Genomic DNA, 22,624 nt, shown 5'->3' on the forward strand with positions numbered 1-22,624 from the left:
GAATGCCCAACATTCTGAACTTGGTGAAATCATTCAGATTAGGTCTTTTAGATGAGAGTGCTCTGAAAACACATTCTTCCGCATAAAACTATCCTCTGACTTGCAGGGACCAGTTCCCCTCGGTCTGTGGTCTGTTTCCTTTTAACGTGACAAGGGGCATGAGGGGCTACATGCTGAGATGTGAAAAACGAGGGGCCTGCTGTCCTGCAAAAGGGTACTTCTGTCAATCAAAACTGGAGAATCTTATTAACCTGTGGTCAGGGGGACAGCAGAAGTGAGCAGCCACTTAGCAAAGACGGGAGGTGGGAGGGGACGCGTTTCCACCAAGTGTGGCCCACCCCACCTTGGCCACAGCAATGCTGAAGCGTGGTTAATCCACAATAAGGTGACCCAAACCCGGAGGGACAACTCCTATTTGAATGTTACTGTGTTTGCAAACACACGTACCACACACGCACATCACAGATACGCGCACCACACACACACACACACCACACACCTCAGGCCAGCCAAGCACGTGGGAAGACGAGGGCCTTGTCCTTGAAGAGGCCACAGCTCTACACCTGGTTCTTGAAGGAGTCCTTGCTCAGCCCTGGGTGAGGCTCTGGGCCCTGCATACCCGCGTGGGGCCCTGACCACCTGTGGGGGCCCCGGGGATGATGGGGCTGCCCTGGGAGTTGGGGGCCCAGGTCCCTGCCACCAGTGGGTGGTCTCGGGCAGCAGGGCTCAGCGAAACTTCCTCCGGAGCAGCCCGGGAGGAGCAGGGCCCAAAGGTCCGCGAGGCCGGTGCCTCCAGCAAAGGCATGTGTGTGAATTCCAGGAGTAATTGTCCGCGAGGTCAGGCCGGCTGTCCTCTCACCTGTGGGCCCGTCACCCTTGCTCTCGGATAACGTCCTCTAGCCCACAGTACCTGCTCCCTGCCACCTCCTGCCCCTGAAACCTCACTTGTCCCCGAGACCCATAGACACCCAGGTCCTCAGCCAGAAGCTCTTCCTGCACCTGTTTCTTTCTAGAACCTCAACCTAACCCCTGTACTTACCTGCTTCCTTGGGAGAAGGGGTGTGAATGGAGACAACCCCCTGCTTCCTGCCAGCTTTCACGTGAAGGCGGAGGAAGCAGGGACCCAGCATGGCAGCCTGGCTAGCCCCTCCCCGAGGTCCTGAGCTGTGGACACCGGGATCCCTGTGGTGTTCGGAGGCGATCACCTGCCGTTAGCACGTTAGCATGCTCTGGGTCCTTCCACAAGGCACAGCCACGCTGTAGCTGGGGGTTCCATGGTTCAGCATAGAAGTTCGAGAAGCCCCATCAGGGGAATTGCTCGTGTCTCTTTAGGGCGGTGATGCCTCTGCAGACTGGGGGCCTGCCCGTGACGGCGCACCCTTGCAGGGACGGCAGGAGGAGGCTGCGGGAGCCCCACTCCTGTCTCACCAGGGGAGGCTGCCCGGGGTCTCGCCTGCTCAGCCGGGCGGGGTGGTGGGTGACCCCACGGGGCTGTGGTCTGCTAATGCTGACTAGTCCCGAAGGTAATGGCGTGGGGCCTCTGGCCTGCAGGGCAGAGGGAGAAGCTGATGCTCAGTGGTCCTGAGAAGGGGCAGGTGCTGGGCCAGGAGGCCCTGGAGGGTGGAGCAGGCTGGGGGCTGCAGGGACCTCAGAGGAGACATCTGAGCCCAGAGAACATCTTGGAGGGACAATGCAGGAACTCCCTTTGGGGCGTCCAGAACCTTCTGGAAGCCCAGCGATAAGCAAGGGCTTGGGAAGAATCGTGAATGGGGGAGCAACAGCAGCCTGGAGGGGTACACTGATATGCAGAGGAAATAGCCAGCAAAACCCAGGGGGACAGAATGGAGGTGGGTGCCTGACCCTGAGCGCTGTCGAGGCATCTTCTGGGAAGGGCCTCAGTAAAAACCGAGCAAACCTGGGCTCGTCATGCCTGTGAACCACTGTCCCCTGAGCCAGTGGTTCTAAACACTGTGGAGGGGTGGTGTGGGGGCCTCAGAATCCCCTGGGAGCACCTTCAGTGCACACACGGTGCCTCACCACCTCGGGGGCCCTTGCCACCATCATCCCCCATCCAAGGTCCCTGTGATGGCAGCTCCTGTCAGAGAAAGACGGATCTGAAGGGGTCAGTGTTTCACCACCCTTCTGCTCCCAAGGATCCAGACCCAGCAATGACGACACTTCCCAAATCCAGGACATCTTTTTAATCACAATCTACTTATCCACAGTCTGGCCAGAGGGTGGAACAAAGCTGAGGGTCGTTTATCAACACATTGGGAGACAGAGCTCGGAACCTGCCCCAGAAATAATGGCGCTTATCCCCCTGCTCCCTCCTGGCCCCTGGGGTCCCCTTCCTAGGGTTGCTTCCAGCTCCTGCCATGGGGCTTCCAGGTTAACGCCCGCGCCACCATCACTCCACAATCCCGTTAGCTCTTCTCGGGCAGAAGAAGAGGGATTTGGGGCCTGGTCTGATGTGAGGCCCAGGATGCTGTCACGGGGCCAGGCCCATGGCTCCCCCCCCCCACCCTCCCTGCCTGCCCTGCAGCCTCAGTGCATGGGCAGCCCCGAGGCCCCCCGCCTACACGATGCCCTCGGGGCACTTGCTCCTCCAGACCACCAGCACCGTCGCAAGCAGGGTCACCAGGATGGGCACCACGATGAAGGGGCAGAGGACGCTGCTGGGCGGGTCCCGCACGGCCCTGCCGGAGACGGAGCAGTTTCTGAAGTAGCGCTGGTGGATCGCTACGAAGAGCTTGTCCACCACCGCATTGGGCCAGAAGCAGAACACTTTTTTCGCCACGTGGCTGGTGCACTCTGTGAGCTCCCTGTAGCTCCTGCAGACAGAAAAGCAGGTCGTCAGTCCCTGGGTGGGCAGTGCCCCCTCCCCCACCCCGGCAGAATCCGAGCTGGGGGCTCTCCACTGCATTCCCCACTGTGATGAGCGCCTCCCAGAAGCCCAGGCCCTGGGGCTGCGACTGACCCCGGCTCTAGGAGACGAAATTCCTGGATGGCTCCCGTGGGGGCTCCCCAGATGTCCTGCATGTGCCCAGACCCCAGAAGGCAAGCTGGAGGTAAGGAACATCCCCGGCTGCTTCCGAGATTCCAGGGGCTGGGACACCACTCCAAGGATGGACTAGAAGGTAGACCAGCCGGCCGTCTTCAGCCTGGGGCAACAAGCCTTGGGAGTGGGCAAGCCAATAGCCTCTGGAGCCCCTTGCTGTCCCCATCACCCCACGCATGCCCCCTCAGCCTGGAAGCTCCCCGAGGTGTCCACAGGACTTGCTGTGAGGCCCCCACCCAAGCCCCCAACTTCCCACCCTCCTGGGGTTTCCTAGCAGGACCATCAGCTGCCATCGTTCCCAGTCACATCTTTATTTTGCTTATTGAGGGTAAGCACCACGAGGACATGGATTTTTATGTTTCGTTTGTCTGTAATCCCAGCACCTAGAAGAATACTTGGCACATGGCAAGCACCAGCAAATTGTTTTTCCTTGTTTTTTTAATTGTGGTAAAATATAAATAACATAAAATGTACCATTTTAACGATTTTTAAGGGTACAGTTCAGTGGTGTTAAATCCATTCACATTGTTGTGCAGCCATCACCACTAACCATCCCCGTAACTTTTTCATCTTCCCAAACCCAAACTCTGTCCCCATTAAACACTCCCCCCCCCACCCAGTTCCTCCCTCCTCCCTGCCCCTGGCACCCGCCATCCTACGCTCTGTCTCTATGAATCTGACCTCTCTACAAGTGGGATCATGGGCTATTTGTCCTTTTGTGTCTGGCTTTTATTTCACTCGGCGTGATGTCTTCTAGGTTCATCCGTGTTGTAGCATGTGTCAGAATTTCCTTCCTTTTGAAGGCTGAATACTATTCTGTTGTTCGTACACACTTCATTTCGTTTATCCATTCATTGATGGACACTTGGGTTCTTCCACATTTTAGCGATGGTGACCAATGCTGCTGCTAGGGACATGGCTGTGCAGATATCTGTCCGAGTCTCTGCTTTCAATTCTTTTGGGTAGACACCCAACAGCAGAATTGCTGGATTGTATGGTAATTCTATGTGTAAATTTTTGAGCAAATTATTTTTTAACAAATGAAGATTCAACATTGGGGGAAATTAAAATATATTTTCGAGAAGGTGAGTCACTTCTGCTTCTGATTAGGATGGAGAAAGCTGCAGAGTGTTGCTCTCACATGAACAGCAAAAAAAGCTGAAGAAACTACAAAATCATACATTTTCTTGAGTCCGTCAGAGAGCCGAGATTGAGAGACAACAAAGTGACATGAGTTTCAAGGAGGAGCAGCACAGGGACTGTCTCACATGGGGCGGAGCATGGGAACAAGACGCACCACCATACCAGAGGCGAGAAGAACTCAGCTAAATAATAACAAACTGTCACAGGCCAAGTGTGGGCTGGAGGGTCCATCTGGAATTGCTGGGGCCCCCAATGCACTGGCAGCTCCCTGACTCGCCACTCTTTCCCATGAGGCTCCAGCAGGCACTCGTGAGAAAGACCACGGGCAGGCAGGGGATCAGGCAGGAAACACCACACATTTCCCAAGTCCTTCTTGAGTAAGAAGCAACAGCCTTGGGCCCCTGGAGGATGAGCAGTGGCTGCAGCTGAACAGGCCCGAAGCATCTCCCACTTTCCCAGACCCTTTCTCCTGAGAAGCAAAGCCTTGAACTGCTGAAGGCAGGACAGCACAGCCTGTCAGCCCCAGGGCACAAGATAGACACACTATGGCTTGGAGAAGGATGGCTAAAAGACTCTTTTCCCTGGGAAGAGCAGCAGGAAATTATCCTGGGCCTAGGATTCTGCACAAGACCAAACAGAGGTCTCCTGCCAATGAGGGAGGGCAGGAATCTCCCACCCAAGACCCCACAGCTACAGGGCAGAGTTTGGCTGCCACAGGGTGGAGGAACAGGAATGCTGAGGCCGAGGGCATGGGGCCTGTCTAAGCTGAGGCTGGACCAGGACACAGGGAACCCCTCCCCATGTCCCCAATATGAACCTGGCCTAGAATAACAAGCAATGGCAGTCCACTGCTGGGAGAAGGTGGAGAGAGACCCACTCTGTGGCACAGGTGTGCATGGTGGCTCACCACACTGGGGAACACTCTCTAGCTCCCACCCTGAGCACAAGGCAATGGCAGCCCATTGCTGGAGCCACTGGAGGCCTGTGGTGCTCTGAAGGTAATCACAGCAACAACAAATCCCCAACCCAGCTCCGCTTCTGACAAGATTGACTCAGATTCCACATTAACGGACAGAAGACAGAAGAGGCTTACCCACTTCTGGACGGAAATATGATTACCTCTGTCTCTTCTCTTCTACACCTGCGTGTTCAGCATTTAATTAAAAAATTATGAATCTTCCATTCAAAAGCAACAACAACAAGAAATTAAAAAAAAAAAAAAATCAAGATTGTCAAGAGATAAAGCAATCAACAGAATCAGACTCAGAGATGACCCAGAGGTTGTAATTATCACATAGGGACTTGAAAAAGATCAATATGATAATGGGACCAGGTGAGAAGGTAGACAATACGCACAAACAGATAGAGAATGCCAACAGAGAGATGGAAAGTGTAAGAAAGTCAAAGAGAAATGCTAGAATTTTTTTTTAAAAAAACCCACAGCATTAGAGAGAATTCCTTTGACGGGTCAGCTGACTTGACATGTGAGGGAAGAATTAGTGAACTTGAAGACAGGTCAGTAGAAATTACCCAAATTGAAACACAAAGAGAAAAAACACACAGCATCCAAGAGCTGTGGCACATTAATAAACTATCAATGATATCAACTCCAACTTGTAATTTGAGTTTTAGAAGAAAGAGAGAGGATGGAGCAGAAGAAATATCTGAAGACATAACGGCTGAGAATTTTCCAAAAATAAGGAGACATCAAATCACAAATCTAAGAAGGTCAGAGAATCCCAAAGAGGACCAAAACCAAAGCAATAGCAACAACAAACAACCAACCACATAGACACATCAAAATTAAACTGCTGAAACCCAAGATTAGAAAAAAAAAAAACCCCGAAACAAAATCTTGGAGTCATTCATAGAAAAAAGACACCTGCAGAGGAATGACGAGTTACAGCAGACTTCTTACCTGAGACCATGTGAGCCAGAAGACAATGGGGTGACAGTCTTGGTGGGTGTGATGGAGGAACGCCTGTCTGGCCAGAATCCTACGCCCATCAAAAATAGCTTTCAAATATGAGGTTAAAATAAAGACCTTTTCAGAAAAAAAAGAAGCTGGAGAATGCATTGCCAGCAGACGTGTGCAACAAGAAATATTAAAATTCTTCAGTCAAAAGAACATAACAGAAAGAATTTTGGACCCACACAAAGAAATGAAGAGCTCCATAAAGAGTAAAAATGAAGACAGGGAAAGATTAGGGCTTCTCCAGCACCCAACACCCCTCCACCCCAGCCCCATCGTATGGTCTCAAAACCACCAGCTCAGGGTTCTTTCTGACCTAGCTGCCCTCTGGGTCATTACCGAGGGTGCACAAGGCCTCCTGGAGTCCATGTGAGTGGGCCAAGTGCATGAGGCACAAGGAGGGAGGGAGGGGGCTGAGGCAGCAGAGAGTGTGTGGGACCTGTGCCCTCTCAGGTGCCCGGATTTCCTAAGTGAATGAGGACTCATGTTTCAAGGAGAAAACAGAATGGAAAAGGCCACAGGCGGTCATGACAAGCTGGGCCTCATTGTGAGGAAAAATGCATCCATGTCTATCATGTGCTTGGCACCTGATAAGTGCTAAAGATGTCAAGTATTGTTAAACACCAAAGTCCAGACTTTTGAGCTAGTTATTGATCAGCTACAGGGCTACATGTTGCAAACACTGGTTTGAATGATTGTCTTCTCCCCTGTCTCAGGCCCCACAAACCCAAGGGTTGTTTCTGGTGTTCTGTAGACCCAATGAAGACAGTTAATCCTAAATGCCGTCCACCATCCTCTGTGCCTGAGGAGTGGAGCTGGGATGTCCTTAGAAGGAGGTGTTGCCATCTCTGGGCTGGCTAACCATGGGATGGGTGGATGGGAAGGAGCCCAGGATTCAGGGAACTGTGACACCGAAGGAGACCCCACCCTGAGGCCACGCTGAGGCTGAGCCCATAGCGGGCTATTCTGGGATCAGGCACGCTCTCCTTGAAATGTTATCCTTCCAGTCTGCAAAGCCACCCCCGTCTAAAAATATTTCAAATGTGCAGTCGGCTGCCCGCTTCATCCTGTTTATTTATACAGAAGTGACAGCTGAAACTTTCAATAAATACTGTGAGCTCTCTCGGCAGGGATGTGATAACAGAATTCCCCTCAGAGAACAGACATTCTTTGTTCCAAAGAGCACAGTACTGACGGAAGGGCCCAAAATAATCACGAAAAAATATTCTTGCTTTAACCCCCTATTTTCAGTTCTCATGTAACGGAATAATTATCCTTTTTTGGCTAGGGTGTTCTATTCTGGTGAACTTTGCTTGGAACGCTCTGAACAGCATAGTGGGAATTTCAATATGTCTGAGCCCCAAGTCAAGGCTCCTGTCACCATGATTCACGGTTGTTTGTCTGTTGACAGGAAGGCGCCCACTGATGCCGCAGCCGAGTTGTCTCTTCTGGGGACACCTGTGGTTGCTGCTGTCCTCCAGTTAGCCCGGACTGGCCCGGATGTGGAATATCTGAGCCAGGGCCCTGGCATCCTACAGAACTGGGTTCAAACCCCAGCTCCTCTTATCCTGAGTGATCCCGGGGACCTCACCTCACTTATCCAAGCCTTGGTCTCCTTATATTCAAATGAAGAGCCAGGTATCCACCTGACAGGGTTACTGGGAGATCAAGTTGAATGAGGTCAAGGGCCTGACATACAGCAGGGGCCCAATAAGTGGACACCTCACCCCCCCTCCCCGACAACTGGTGTGCGGGTCCTAATGTATACATTTCTTGTTCTATTAACTCAAGCAAAAGTTGACCAGGTGATGTCTAAGCCCTCAAAAGTCTGAGGAGGAGCCACTGTTGGATTTTGGTTGGCTTTCTCTGCACCGGTATTTGGCTCCATCTACCTGGGAGACAATTCACAACCTAGTGGCTTCCCAGCTTTCAATACTTGCTGGGCACAGGAGAGGCGGCACCACCCGGCGTCCTGGCAGTCAGTGCAGGAGAAGGTGGAGGTGACCCATCCGAGGGTGGTTTGAGGAGCCTGTCCAAGTACCAGACTGATAGGGGCGTTCAGATAGATGGGGAGGCGTGTGGGTGGGTGCAAGTCACAGAGAAGGCTACCCATGATGCTTTTGGCGAAATAGTTCTTCTGGAAATACAAATGAATAATAAGCATCTGAAAAAACGTTTGCCCTTACCGTTAAAGAAAAAAAAGCAAACATCCAAACAAAACCCATTTTTAAAACGAGAATACTCCATGCTGGTGAGGGTAGAGTGAAATGGGCAGGGGCTCATTTCATTACTAATAGAAGATAAACTGGTAAAATTGTTCTGAAAAGCAATTTGGCAATATGTATCAATAACCTCAAAATCATGGATGCACTGTGGCCCAGTAATTCTATTTCTGGGACTTATCCTAAGTTAATAATGTAAAATGTAGACAAAAGTAAGGTAAGAAGATGTTCATTGCAAATTTATAATTATGAAAAACAGGGAAAAATAGGACAGTGATGAAAGAAACTGCTTATCAGAGCCTCTGTTGGGGAGCTATTAAAATGATACATAGGAAGAAATTTTTAAGATGTAGGAAAATATTTATGTTGCAATGTTGAACAAAAGAAGAAGAGTGTGAGCCCAAATGATAGAAGCAAGGTGGTTTCAGCATAAAACGGTCCAAGCAGGAGGGGAACGCACCAGACTGTTAAGACGGCTTTTCACCACCAGAGGGCAGTGATAGGAAGGACTTTCATTCCCTTAGCTCTACTTTTTTGGGGCTTTTCCAAGTTTTCTACAGCGAGCATACATTATTTTTATAATTATATTTTTTAAAAGCTTATTTGGGAGAAAAGCCTGTAGGAAACTGGACGTCTATGTCACCGCGTTTGCAGCCACCGGCGCTCATTTCTTCCTCTCTGTGACGGCAGGGGGCCTTCTGTCCGGGGGACGCTGATGTGCTTGCTATTCTAACGATCCCGAGCAGGTGGGAGGCGTGTTGGGGGCGGCGGCAGACCGTTCTTGGCCAGGGGCCCACGCCCAGGGTTCACAGAGCGGCCCTGGCCCCAGCCCTGTCTCCCCTGACCCGAGGAGCCCTGTCCCCGGGGACGCTGCCCCTCTTTGAGCGCGCTCCCAGCACGCCACATTTCTGCCTCTCCTTAACTTAACTTCTGCCCAGAGCTGGGCGGGGGAAATCCTGCCCCAGGGGCGGGGCAGTGTCCCCCACCACCGGGACGCCCCCCTTGCGCTCGCACTCTGCTTCCCCGCATAGCAGGTTCTCCCCTGGCCATGCCAGGCATGGCAAGGAGCTCTGGGACCCCCCTCCCAGGACCTGGGGGGCACTTGGCTGGCAGCCCTGCTCCAGGTGGCAATGCCGGGGGCTGGGACCCTCCAACAGATGTCACGCAGGAGTGCAGTGGCACACCTGGAAGGCGGGCAGGGCCTGGGACGTCCAGCCACCCCCCTCCCCCGTTCCTGATGCCCCCAGGGCCCGGGCGGGCCGGCCGGCGGCTTCCCTCCACCCCACCGCTCTCGCTCTCGGCTGGAGCTGGGCTGGGTCGGTCTCTCAGGTCTCTATTGCTTGGTGCGTAGAACGCACATCACCGTGGTCCTCGCATGGATGCTGGGGGCTTGGATACCCGGTTCCCAAGGGGCGCCGGGACCCGGGGGCAGGAGGGCCCTATGGGTGGGTGGGCGCAGGGGTGGGCTCCGAGGGCAGAACCCCACTTTGCGTCCTCTGCTGCCAGCTCCAGCCAGCCCCTCGGCTCCTACTCGTGACCCATGACCTCCTTATTGGAAGGGCGAGGCCACCAGATGGCGCCCCCTCCCCGGAGACCTTCCCTCCCTGGTCTCCTGCCTTCGGGTCCCCATTTCCTCCGCGCCCCACCTCGGCCCTCGCAGCCAACCCCCCAGGACCTCCCTGCAGGCTCCCGAGCCTTCTCTCTCCCTCGGCAGCCTGGCGCGACCTCGCCCGCCGCGGGAGGGGCCCTGCACCCTGCAGCGCTCCTTCCCCGCTAGACCAGCGACTGCAACGTGACACCTGTGACACCTCCGCTTCCATCGGAAGCTTGGTCCTGTCCACATCCGGCTGCCAACACACCTGACTCCCAGTGCCCCACCTCAGTCCCATCCCCCACGCCGGGGAAGCCTTGCGCAATCCCTGAGTTGTCACGGATTCCTCCCATTTCCGGGGGTTCCCCTCCCCTCCTGCAGCCATGTCACTGTGACCAGGAATAGGCAGAAGTGACCGGTCTCTGTGGGTTATAGCAACTCACATTTCTAATACCAGCTCCCACTCATCTGTACTGAAAATGGGCCAGGGGCCTTGGCACCTCTGCACCCTTTCTGCTTTCCCCACCCAGCTTAGTCAGGGGCGGCCATCCAACCTCTCCCCCGCTTTCCTCTCCTCTGCACGGTGGGTCCAGCCCATCATTGGCTTTCCTGGCCACAGCTCTGCCTTTCCCCTAGCCCAGTGTCCACATCTTTGCACCCTTGCAATGCTCCCTTGTTCTGGATTCAAAAGTCCTCACAAGGCCCTCACTCTCAACCATATCCCCTCCCTCTCACTGGCCACATTCTAACCATACTGGCCTATGTTTCTGCCTCAGGACTTTTGCACATGCTGCTCTTTCTACTTGGAAGGCTCTTAACCCCATCTTCACAAGGCCAACCTCTGCTCATCCCTCAAACATCACTTCGGCCTCATTTGGCTCCCCCGTAAAGCAGGGTTTTCCTTCATAGATGCGTCTCTCTGTGCACCTGTACTGTAATCCATCAGATTATTCACTCACTGTTGGTTTCAACAACTAGACTGCAAACACCATGAGGGCAGGGACAGTGTAAGAAGAAAACAAAATCCCACTTGCCCTGTTCACAGCGGTCACCTCGAAGGCAAAGTGAAACAAAAGCGGGGGCGGGACAGAAACAGGAGGAGAGCAGGGAAGGTCGTCTTAGCAGACACAGCACACAGCCCAGTGCAAAGGCAGTCAGTGGGCAAAGAGGGCCATGCCACCCTGAGAAGGTGCGAGGAGAGCTCCATGGCGCAGAGAGCCTACAGCTGTGAGCAACATGACAGAATCCACAACACCTTCATGTGGGAGACCTGAACACACCTCTCCAGGTTAAGTAGCGAAAAACTGGGATAAAAATGAAAAATAAAGTTAATAAACCTGATTCGGTGACCATATGACCAAGTTTCTAGTCTACAGAGAATCAACGATCCTCTTAAACGTCCCTGGGTACTATTTAGGCAGCAGAGAAAAACGCGACAAAATTTTAAGTCAACATTCTTTGACTACAATATTAAAAACTAGAAGTTAATAAGAAAAGCATAAATTTTTAAAAAACTGAATCTCTAGAAATGGAAGTTCACTCATAATTTTGGGATTAAATAAGAATTTAAAAATTCAATTATGGCTATTAAGAAATCAGTAATGGCAATACTACCTGTAAAATTTAACGGAATAGAGCCAAAACAGAATTCTGAGAAAAATCCACCATTGTAAATTATCTTATTACTAAACAAAAAGAAATGAAAATAAATGAACGAAGTATCCCAATCAAGACATTTTTAAAAAGAACAACAAAATAAACCTCTTCAAGGGGCAAATAATTTAAATCCATTAATACTTATTAAAAGCTAATATTTACTGATACTTTTAAAAACAGGAATATGAATAAGTAAATTCAATAGCTGATTCTTTAGAAAAATAGCTACAATGGAATGACGCATTCCTGGATAGTCTAACCTAGGAAAAAAGCAGAGAAAACACAGGTATACAAAACCACAGACAGGAGAAGATTAGAAAAAGTAAGAAATTAACATGCAAAAAAGTACGTTAAAAATTGGAAAATCCTTGACAGATTGGGATGCTTTTTGGGAAACTATAAACTATCAAATATTGATCTAAAATAAAAAATCTGAGAAGAAAACCAGAAAATGTTATTAAAAAATTCCTTTCACCAAAGCTGCTAGACCCAAGCAGTTCTTTCAAATTCTTAAGATCATAGAAAAAGATGTCAAGCTTCCCACTTCTTTTTAAAAAGCTAACAAAACCTGGATCCCAACCCTGTAAGACGGCAAGCCCACGTGCCTCGGAGCTCGCACGCACACAGCCACAGACGTCCTTCACTTTTGCTTATAAACAGACACAGAAGTCCTTCGCAAAACACCAGCCAGTTTAAGCCAGCCGTACAGAACGCTGGAAAATGGGTTTCTTTCAGGAATGCTTTCAACCTGTCCTTATAAAATCACACTCCAATATGTCAAAGGAAAACAACCTAAGATCATTTCAGTACACGGTGAGAAGGCATTGGATAAAATTCAACATTTGTTTCTGATTTTAAAAAACCTCAATCTTGTAAACCCCTCAGAGGTTCTTTTCTTAATGTGATAAAAATCTCTCAGATCCATAGCAAACATCGCATTTATCCTCGGAACCCTAGAGGCATTTCCGTCGCAGGCAGGAATCCGTTGGCTGGACCTTCAGGTGGTCAGCTCCGCCTTCTCCCCTGTGGTTTCCGCTGTTGGTGTCGGGGTTCCCACCAAGGCTTCATAAATAGTCACAGAGGAAGCTTTCCAAAGAAGGGAGGGGGTGGCCACTCACCGGGCTACTTCCTCTGGTGACAGAAAGCTGTGCCGTGGCCTGGCCCGGCCTGCGTGAGGTTCCGAGTGAGCGCACCAGGCCAGCTCATCTCTCCAAAGGGCCCCCGACCACCCAGGAGGGGCCGAGCGCCTGCACTGCGATAACCAAGCGCACGGGGTTCACTTTTCCCACAGACCACAGGCCCACGCGACCCTGAGCCAGGGCGGCCGCCTCCCTGCCTGGAGGCAGCGCAGGACAAGGCGTCTGTTGTTGTCCTTGACGCTATGGGGAACGTATAAGGAAGTCTTGTGAATTGTTTGATTAAAAACACATCAGTTCAGTATGCTGCTGTCAGCCTGGGAATGGGTGCCGGGTCAGGGGGACCTGAGTGAGCTGTGCGCCTGGATCTCACTCCATGTGGCTCCTTGCACCCCTGGGACTTGCAGCGGGAGTGGCGGGAACATGGACGCTGCACAATGAAACCCTCTGTAATCAGGGGGGTCAGACAGATCCAATCAAACTGGGACAGTCAGCTGGGACCGAGCGGTGGGAGTTGCTGTGCATTTTTGCTGGCCCAGGGCAGACCCACCGGAGAGTGTCGATGGGGTAAGGTGAGCACTGTGTGCAAATGCACACTTTCAGATGAATTTTTCCAAGGTTCCCACTACGCTTTATCTCTTTAAGTGGTAGAACAGGGACTTCTGACTTCTCGGCAAACCCATTTTCCCAGGGAGCACAGGGGACTGCCAGCTCCATCCCCGTCCAAGAAATGAGAGCATTGTGCACGCGCTATGAGGATTCCACTAACAAATAACCCAGACAACACAACCGGCTTCATGGAAACCTCACTGACTGGCCGAGGCCAATTCCATCTCAGTCTTCCTCACCAGCTCCCCGGCTAAGCTGTACCTTCCTGGCCACTGGGCTCTTACTTAGCGAGGTGGGTGAACGCCCTTCTCTTAGAAAATAAAGAATATGAATAAAGCAGACAACAAAGACCCTTGGGAGGGTTCCAGCTAAGAAGAGGAAGTGAGCCAATTTTTTTCACTGCTGGGTAGGAGGCAACACTGGCATGCCATCCGGGAGATGCATCGGCTGATAACTAGCAGAAGTGAGGGGTCAGGGGAGACCCAGGAACCCCGCCACCCTTGGACTGTGGGAAACAGACACGGGACACATCCTCTGCGGCCCCATTCCCGCCATTCCTCCCCCTCCCCAACCCGCTGGGTCTTTGGCTTTGAACTTCTCCCCTCGTGTCTCTCTTGTTCTGGCCCAAAGCCAGCCCAGCTTTCCTATCCCCCGAGACATTCTACAAAGGAAAATTGTAAGATAGGGTTCTGGGGTCAATCAAGCTTGGGAGACGCTGCACAGAGGGGCATTCCCCGCTCACACAGCACAGACAAGGCCCTGGGCGGGGGCTCAGTGCTCCCAAAGGCCCTTCCCCCACATCCTCACTCCCTCTGGAACCCGTCCATCCACCCCCCACCCCACAGTGTCCTGCAGACACGGGGAGACTTGGCTTCCCGAGTCTTATGCCATCTCCTTTCACGTCCTCGTCTCCATCTGCCTCTCAGGAGCACCTAGGAAGGACCTGCCCTGTGGCCCCTCGCGCAGGGATGGATTTCAGGGTTCCTCTTCTGGAGAGAAGCAGCTTCTCCCACCCCGGCTTGTACAGTAGGGGGTGGCGAGGCCCATGGCTCTCCTCTTGAAACCCTCCCAGCCTGCTGCCCCCAGCCCCTGGCCTGCGGGCATCTGCTTCCTCCAACTCAGTTCTCGGGCCTGGCACTTTTGGATATGTCCCCCTGCTGCCTCCTCTGGGCCTGCCAGTGCTCCCACTTAGTACCCGCCCCATCCCTCTTCACCCTCTTGTGGCTGCCCATTTGCTGTCTGTCTTCCTCCCTGGACTGTGACCTTGGGGAGGGGAGGGCATGCCCGCTTGGTTCCCTGCTACCCCCGGCCCCTGTGCAGACACACAGGGCTCAGTGCACCATCGTGAATGAATGAAACAGGGTGACATGCCTGCCACCCAGGGCCCACCAGAGGGTGCCACTTGGAGCCCTTGTTCCCCAAGCCTGGGGCCAGGAGGGCGGGTGGTGGAGGTCACGGCTCCTTCTAGCCAGGGCTGACCTGGAGCCCCTGGGGACAGAGAGCCCTGGGGATATCAGGGGGTCCTGCCTGGATACGGGATCTGCGGTGGGGAGTCCCAAGGCCCCCTGTACACACCCTGCTCAGAAGCACAGGTGCACAGTCTGTACATTCAGAGCTATAAGTGTCCACCGCCGGCCCCTACAACCTGCCTCTCGGACCCCATAATGGGGAGGCACACTTTGGTGGCGGAGAGGGGGACGCCCTGAGCAGATGCTTCAGCTCTGCACCCAGACCGGTTGGGCCCACCTGGAAGCAACATGCAGAGGCCACCTGAAGGCCGGGCTGCGCACGGGGCCGTGCAGGGCCCTGTGTGGAATGCGGAAGGGCACCCCTTCCTCCAGGTAGGGTGTGCAGCTCAGCCAGCAGGGCACAAGCTGGATTTCAGCCTCCACCTCAGCCAGCTGCCCTGGGAGAACACAGCCTGCCAAGCTGCTGTGTGTCCTTCGGCAAAAGACTCAGTGTCTGTGAGCTGCGGTATCTCCATCTGGGAAGACCGGCCCCAGGGCTGAGATGGAAACCAAGGAGCCAATGCATACGAGGGGATGGTCCCTACTCCCCCATCCCCACAGGGAAAGCCCCGACTAAGGTGACTGCTATCAACTGAGGGGACACTTGTGTTTACCGTGTTTCCAGAAGATCTGAACAGAGTTTAGTGGACCATACAGAGCTTTGCCACCACACTGACCAGCTCCTTGCCAGCCCCCAGGCTTCCTTGGCTGGGCCCAGCCTGCAGAGAAATACCCACGATGGAGGAGCAGGAAGGCCCGGGAGGGGGCCAGGGGGCTGGGGGCACCGCACTGGGAGATCGGACTCTAGGGACCGAAGGCTGCAGAGATGCAGCGGGAGGCTGGCACCCCGACGGGGTGGACAGAGCTCACCACCCACCTCTCCAGCCACCTGGCTGCAGTTGGGGCTGGTCAGTCTGTCCATAAGCAGTTCGCTCCTGCTGGGAGCATGCGATGCTGGGCCCTGGGGACAGGTCAGGTCCAGTCTGGGTGCCCCTGGGTGATGGACACCCGGTAACTAAGAGGGCCACCTGGGAGCCATTTGGGGAGCTGTGCATGCAGAACAGGGACCTTCTTAGGCTGAGGTAGACGCCAACATGCCCCCCTTGCAGCCAGCTGTGGCCTCTGGGGGCAACACTGCATACCCCCATGACGGTTAATGGCCTGGCCCTCTGCTGTTCAAGGGGCAAGACACAATAACACCTAATTACACAGTAGGGTTACTCCTCACAACAGCTCAAGAGTCGGGGTCCTATCCTCTCCCTACAGACGACGGAGCTGGGGAGGTGACTGTGCCAGTGATCCGAGGTGGCAGTGAGGTAGGTGGCCCAGGGGTCTGACTTGGGGTCTGCTTGGCTCCTCCACATAGGTCGCTGCTTCCCCTGCTCCCCCCAGAAGCCCCTCTCGGGGAGGGGGTGTCCTGGGCACCACGTGTCCCTCCTGCCTCCTCTGCCTCCCTCCACTGCTCCTGTTTTATTGGATCTGCTCCGAGTGGGAGGCAATCCGGGCAGCTCCGCCCAAGGAGGAAGCGAGGTTCCTAAGTCCGTTCCTGGCTCCATGTGCAGCCCTGTCTGGTGCCAGACACAGACCCTGGAGCTGCTCAGCCGGGATCTCCGTGGAGGGGGGCCCACCGGGCGGGCAGGGACAGTGTCTCCTCTGAGAACAGGCCCGCGCAGAAACCAGGCTCCTGGGCTCCACAGCTCACGGAGACGAAGCCGCGGTTTCAAAGATCAGCGGGCATCTTCCCAGGGCCCAGCGGGTTGGGAGTGTCTGCACCGGAGGTGATCCCAGCTCCCGGGAGGCTGAGAACTCAGGGAAACATGGCTGATCCTGGAACTGTGTCCACTGTGGCCTCGCTGCAACCCCCAGGAGGATCTCCTGGGACCCCCGTGCCGACACCCAGGTCTAGGGAGGCAAAGTTGCCGGGCTAGCCACACCCAGCCTGGCCGGGCCCCAGGACTCCCACCCTGGCCGGGACACGGGTGCGCACACGTGCTTGAGTCCCAGGATTAGGCATGACAGCCGGGGCGCTATATTTGGACACTAACACCCTGGGGACGTTATCCCTGTGAAGCAACGCTCGCGGCTGGAAGGAAGGGCTTTTCCCTCTCATCCACCCTCGGTCCCACTGTCAGGCCTGCCAACTTGCTGCCTTCGTCCAGGTGGCCCCCTCCATCTGCGTCCCTCTTGCTCCAGTCCTACACGGTTTGGAGCTCAGGGCACCACTGAGTGTGGGAGGAAGGGGAGGGTGTGGAACATTCTATGCCATGGAACACTGCGGGTGGGGCTTTGAGCACTGAGCTTCCCGGCTTTCACCTTTAAAATGGGTGCAGTGGTTCCTGGCTCACAGCAAGGGGGTATGAGTCCCCACGCGCAATAGGAGGCAGTCACAGCAAGGCTGAGAAGGCCCCTCCGAGGTGACCACTACCCTTCCTATGGGCACCCGCTATCACTGACCGCGCAGCTGTGGGCGAGCCGCCGCCGTGGACTGAGAGCCCAGCCAGGGCAGGCACCATTTCTCCGTCTCCCCAGAACCCGGCCCCGAGTGCATACAGCTGAGGGAAGGAACAAGTGCTCGGCCTCTCGTCTCCCTCCCAACTCGATGGAGCCCCGAGACCTGCCAGGAGGTGAGACACAGACATGGAACCTATGCCAGCACGGCCTTGCACAGGAGGAGCCGTCAAGATATGCTAGAAGGGGCCCTTCGTGCACTGTCGGATGTGCAGGTAGCTGGCTACAGAGAGAAGACCCTTCCTGGGCCTGCTTCATTGAATGAGCCCAGCCAGGGAGCCCAGCACAACACCCAGAGGTCGGGACCCGGATTAGGAGCTGCCAAGGGGCCTGAAGTGACAACCAGGAAACCGAGGCAGACACTCTGCTGGTGTCCACTGTTCCCGCAGGAAGCCTGCCCTCAGGCCTGGTGACAGGACCATTCCCGAAGGGGCGACTCCCTCCCTGGGATGGGCAGGAGTGACTCAAGGTTAAAGCCTGGGTCTGTCTCCAGGTGTGCAGCAGGCAGGGAGGCCCGCCCCAGCTCCGGCTTGGCTCTCTACGCCGTGTAGCGTGGTCTTGGCAGAATGGAGGAGTGGGGTCTGGAGCTTCCTGCCGGCCCGGGTTCAGGTCCCTCCTCTGCCCTCCCCATCAGTTTCTTGGTCCATAAAGACACTCCCCAGGCAGCCTGGTGTGTAGTGGCATCAGGGTGGGCCATGCTGGCATGGTGGGCAGCCTGAATCCCCCAGGGTCCCGTGAAGGTGACCTCTGGGCAGGGTGGCACTATCCCAGGTCAGCTCACTATGCCACCAGGAGAGGGGACAGTGGCTGTGGCTTCTCTGTGCCCTGATAGCTTCTTGTTCTGTCCTCACCCTGGGCAGAAGGCCTCACCAACTGGCAGAGTGGTCTTGTGCCAGGTTCCCAATGGGTGGCCCTGACAGCCGGTGGAGGGTTGGAGCTGGGGGCCGATCCCCACCTACTGATGGGGCTCCCCCCGCCGGGAGTGTGATAGCCTCCTCAGCAGCTGGACCATCAGCCCAGCACCTGCTAAGTCCTCAGCAAACAGCTGCTGAGCCTATTAAATATCTGGTTCTGGACCTCTTGATGGGACCAAGGTGCCCTCATCTAACTTTTTAAAGGAGAAGGAACATTGCCAAGATGCAGGCAGGAGAAGGCCACCCCTGGCCCCAGGCCTGATGACACTTTGTCTCTCCTTCCTGCGAACACGTTCCCATCAGGAGGTGAGGCCACCGCCACCCCCAGCAAGGGAAAAGCTTCCAGGCAGCCACGGGGGCTTCGCCGGGATCAAAACCATCCTGGGACACCAGCCTGGACCATGGAGCAGCCCCAGTGCATCAGGAGGATGAGGACACAGAGAAATAAGTGTTGCAGGGGCTCTGAAGAGCCTCAGACCCTCCTGGCTTCCGGGAGGGCTCTCCCATCCTCTCCCCAACCTGCCCCTGGGCCAACTGGAAAGGAGTCTCTCCCTGGTGTTAACTGTCAGCCTACATCCCCAGTGGTGCTGGCTGCCTAGGGTCTGAGAATGTGTGTCTTGAGAGCTGCACAAAGGGCCCCCCACAGGCAGACCCCACGCAGTCACAGGGGCTCCGGGCCACATCCTGCCTGCCCCGTGCCTTTGCTGTCCCTTCCTGGTCCCCTGGTTCTCGTAACCTGCAAGTAACCACGACGGAAAGAGGGAGGTCATACTGAAAAAAACAAATCAAAACCACTTCTGCCTTCTCTGATGACATAACACAAACCCAGAGACAAGGGAACAGCAGCCATGTAAACTTCGGAAAATGTGGTTGCTCACCGTAGATCCATTACCCTGCCAAGCTGTCGCTCAGGCACAAAGGCAGCCAAGATCTCCTTAGAAATTTCTGAATTCTGAGAATGTATGAATCACACGGCTTATTTCTAGGATCCACTTCAAACTGTCACCTGGATTGAAAAGATCCATGTAAAAGGGGATGATGATGTTAAAAATAATAAGACACTCTTGAGCGAACAGCCTATTTGCAAAGATAAGTAACCGAGAGACCTCTCAGACCAAGGGTTATGACTGATGGAAGTCAGAACAGGGCAGTGTAAAAATGAAACCAAAACAGAGGACAGAAAGGAAGAAGTAGGTTTTAGAATATTAATTGAAATCAATGAGGAAATGGAGGGAGGGGGAGAGAGGGAGGAAAGGATGGAAGAAGGGAGGGAAGGAGGAGGCCGGAGAGAGAGAGAGAGAGAGAGAGACTGCTGTTCCTGCATCGAGGGGAGGGCGAAGTCCGTGGTTTGACCATGTAAGAAAATCAATACAGGAATAAGAACATCTGTGTTTCACATTTCACGGCTGGCTTAGTGAGAAATAGCTTGCCAATATTTCAGCCTCATTTTAAAGATAAAAGATAACACATCACGTTTCAACAATGGGGAGAAAAGAAAAAAAAAGCAGCGTAGAAAGATGAAAATCAAGACAAGAAATAGAGTGCCTGAAAATAGAGCAAAAAAGGACAAATACGATGTGATGTAATTTCCTTGGTTACAAGGCTCGTCTCTCTCCAGATGAAAAGATAAAATCCAGCAATAAGCTGTTTGCAAGAGAGAGAGTTAAAACAGAATTATATTGGAAGACTAAAAAGAATTATGAGTAGACTTCAAGTCGTTGAAATACTGGGATTTCAATGTTCATGTGAGGCGAAGAGCAATTTAAAGCAAAAACTATTCAATGAGTTAACGAGAGATACAATGATATTTCGTGGTTGATAACAGCAGCAAAGTAACATGGAATTCAAATGCTATAAAAACAGAGCAAACTATATACATAAGAACCTGCTAGAAAAATAAGATAGAAACAATAACAATATGATCAGAATTGAAGAATCTAATACTCCCTTATCAAGTACACAAAAAATTCAGAAACACAGAAAGGAGCTCAATAGCACAACAATGCAGACTAAATGGTTGTTTTGGTGGGAATTAAGGAGAATAAATGGAACAAGCTTCATTTCCAAGAATTCATGGTATGTTCACAGAAGGGCATCATATATTAGATCACAAAGAAAATAGCAAAAACACTGCAAAAGCAGACATTATTTACTCTATGTTCTCTCACTGCAGCAATAGAAGAGGAGACTAAGAATCAAAGGGAAATAAAACAGGAGAATTAACGTTTCCTTTCCTAACGAAAAAACTGAAGAAGAAAAGCAAGAAGGCAGTAACTGTCTATAAGAAGATACAACGAAAAAATAGACATATCGAAATCTCCAGAAAGTGGTGAAGACGGTCCTTAGGGAGAAATAGCACAGCTTTAAATGCCTTTATTGTGATAAAAAAAGAAAAAAGGTGAGAAACGATGAACTAAGCATCTAAATTGTATCTTCGGAAAGAAGCAAATATTTTTTAAAACAGGAAAAAAGAGGGAAAAGTGACTGATAAAAGTTAAAGCCAAAAATTTTAAAAAGGCATTACTATGTAAAACCTAGTATATTCTCTAAAGACTATAAAAATGTGCATGATTAATGAAAAAGCAGCCTCATTTCCCTTTGATGAATCTAAAAGAAAAAAGGAGGAGAAAAACATACAGGTAAAACAAAACTTGGATAGAATATTAAACATCTAAAGGAATACAATGCATCCTTATGTTTTAGTGATAAATCTGAAGGATATAGGCCAAATACACGTAACTGAACTACAAACATTAAACAAGAAATAGAAAGCCAAAATGAATCGATAGTGGAGGAAAAAACTGGAGAAAGAAATCTCCCAGACCATCTAGATCTGATGGTTTTGGTGATGAATTCATTCAAACTTCTTAAGAACAAATAATTCTTAAGTCACATAAATTATTCCCCACCCTTGACTCCAACATCATCGAGTGCATGTATTCTGTTAGGCGAATGTGACTCTAATCCTAAAACCTGATTAAGGAAACTCACACAGAGGAAAATCAGGAACTGTTAGTGAAGCAAATCCTATTAAACCCATTTTCCTGGGGAGGAAAGAGAGTTTAAGTAGTGATGGACTCAGCAGGCTTCAGGCCTGGGTGGGTCCCTCTCGGAGCCCCATGCCTGGGCTCTCCCTCAACCGTCCATGACGGTTTCTGTACTAATTGCTACAAGGCGGAACCCAACAGCCCTGCCCAAGATTGACTGATTGACGATCGGCCATCTCAATTAGAATCTCAATATGACTTTTTATGGAATTTGACAAAAATGATTCTTAGGTTCTCTAGGAAAAATAGGCAGAAAATACATGAAAGAAAGCAAAATATAGTGTGAAATATAATGAAAATAAACACACTAAGAAGGAGGAAATCTTCTACGTCACGGAAAATATTATAAAGCTGTGGTCATTTAAATAGTATAGTATGGCCCCAAAACCTAAGTAAAAATTAGTTGAAATAGGCTCTAATGCATACAAGAATGTATTATGTGTTAAATTAAGCATAACCAAACAATGAAGGTAGGAAATAGTATTTAACAAATTATATAAGGATAATTGAGGTAGGAAGGACATAAATTTTAATTTGTGTCTCAGAGTAACTACCCACTGTGTTAAGAAGATAAATGTTATTTCCAAACACAGGACAACTAAATAGAAACAGAACATAATATTGTGGCCATATGACTCTCTTGCAATTGCGACAATTGGATTTGTGGAACAGATAAGAGTATGCCAAAATCACAGACCTCTGAGGCATGACTTGGGGCATGTGTGTTAACTAAGCCTAATTAACTAAAACATGGAAAACAGACATCACCAAAATAAACACAAATGAGATATGAAGAGAAAATATTTAGAACAAAATGACAGATGCTAATCTCTACCATGTTCAAGAGTTTGTAAAAGAAGGTTAAAAATCCCCCCAATGACTCAAAAGATAAGTAGCAAATCGTATGGTCAGATAATTTGCGCTTGAGAAAAAACAAGTTGCCAACAACTATAGGAGAATAGCTTCCAAACAGCCAAAGAGGGCGAATGAAAAAAAAAAAGAGGAAATCTCATTGAAACCTGCAAAAATAAAATCTTTACAAACTCAATACTCGGGAACCCATGAGGAAATAAATATTTTTGTACATTGCTGGTACAATAAATTAGCGAAATTCTTTAAAAGGGTGATTGGGCAAAACCTATCCAGATTCATAGAATGTTCATGGCACATGAGGCCATAAGCCCACTTGCAAGAATTCTCAACAAAGAAATTAGTCAAAGAAACAAGTAAGGCTATATGCACAAAAGTGCTTACAGCCAG

The 22,624-nt window shown here is 51.7% G+C and overlaps 1 protein-coding gene across 1 annotated transcript in view; it reads right to left on the bottom strand.

The window, feature by feature from the left end:
- Positions 1–2,186: 2,186 nt before the first annotated feature.
- The window catches only part of RAMP1 (receptor activity modifying protein 1), a 48,617-nt gene continuing 28,179 nt past the window's right edge, over positions 2,187–22,624 (bottom strand). Inside the window, exon 3 of the mRNA XM_046643863.1 lies at positions 2,187–2,831. Within this exon, the coding sequence (XP_046499819.1) occupies positions 2,576–2,831 (256 nt within the window). The 3' untranslated portion in view covers positions 2,187–2,575. The remainder of the gene's footprint in view (positions 2,832–22,624) is intronic.

The sequence above is a fragment of the Equus quagga genome, chromosome 17, assembly GCF_021613505.1.
Source record: "Equus quagga isolate Etosha38 chromosome 17, UCLA_HA_Equagga_1.0, whole genome shotgun sequence".
Taxonomy (NCBI): Eukaryota; Metazoa; Chordata; class Mammalia; order Perissodactyla; family Equidae; genus Equus; species Equus quagga.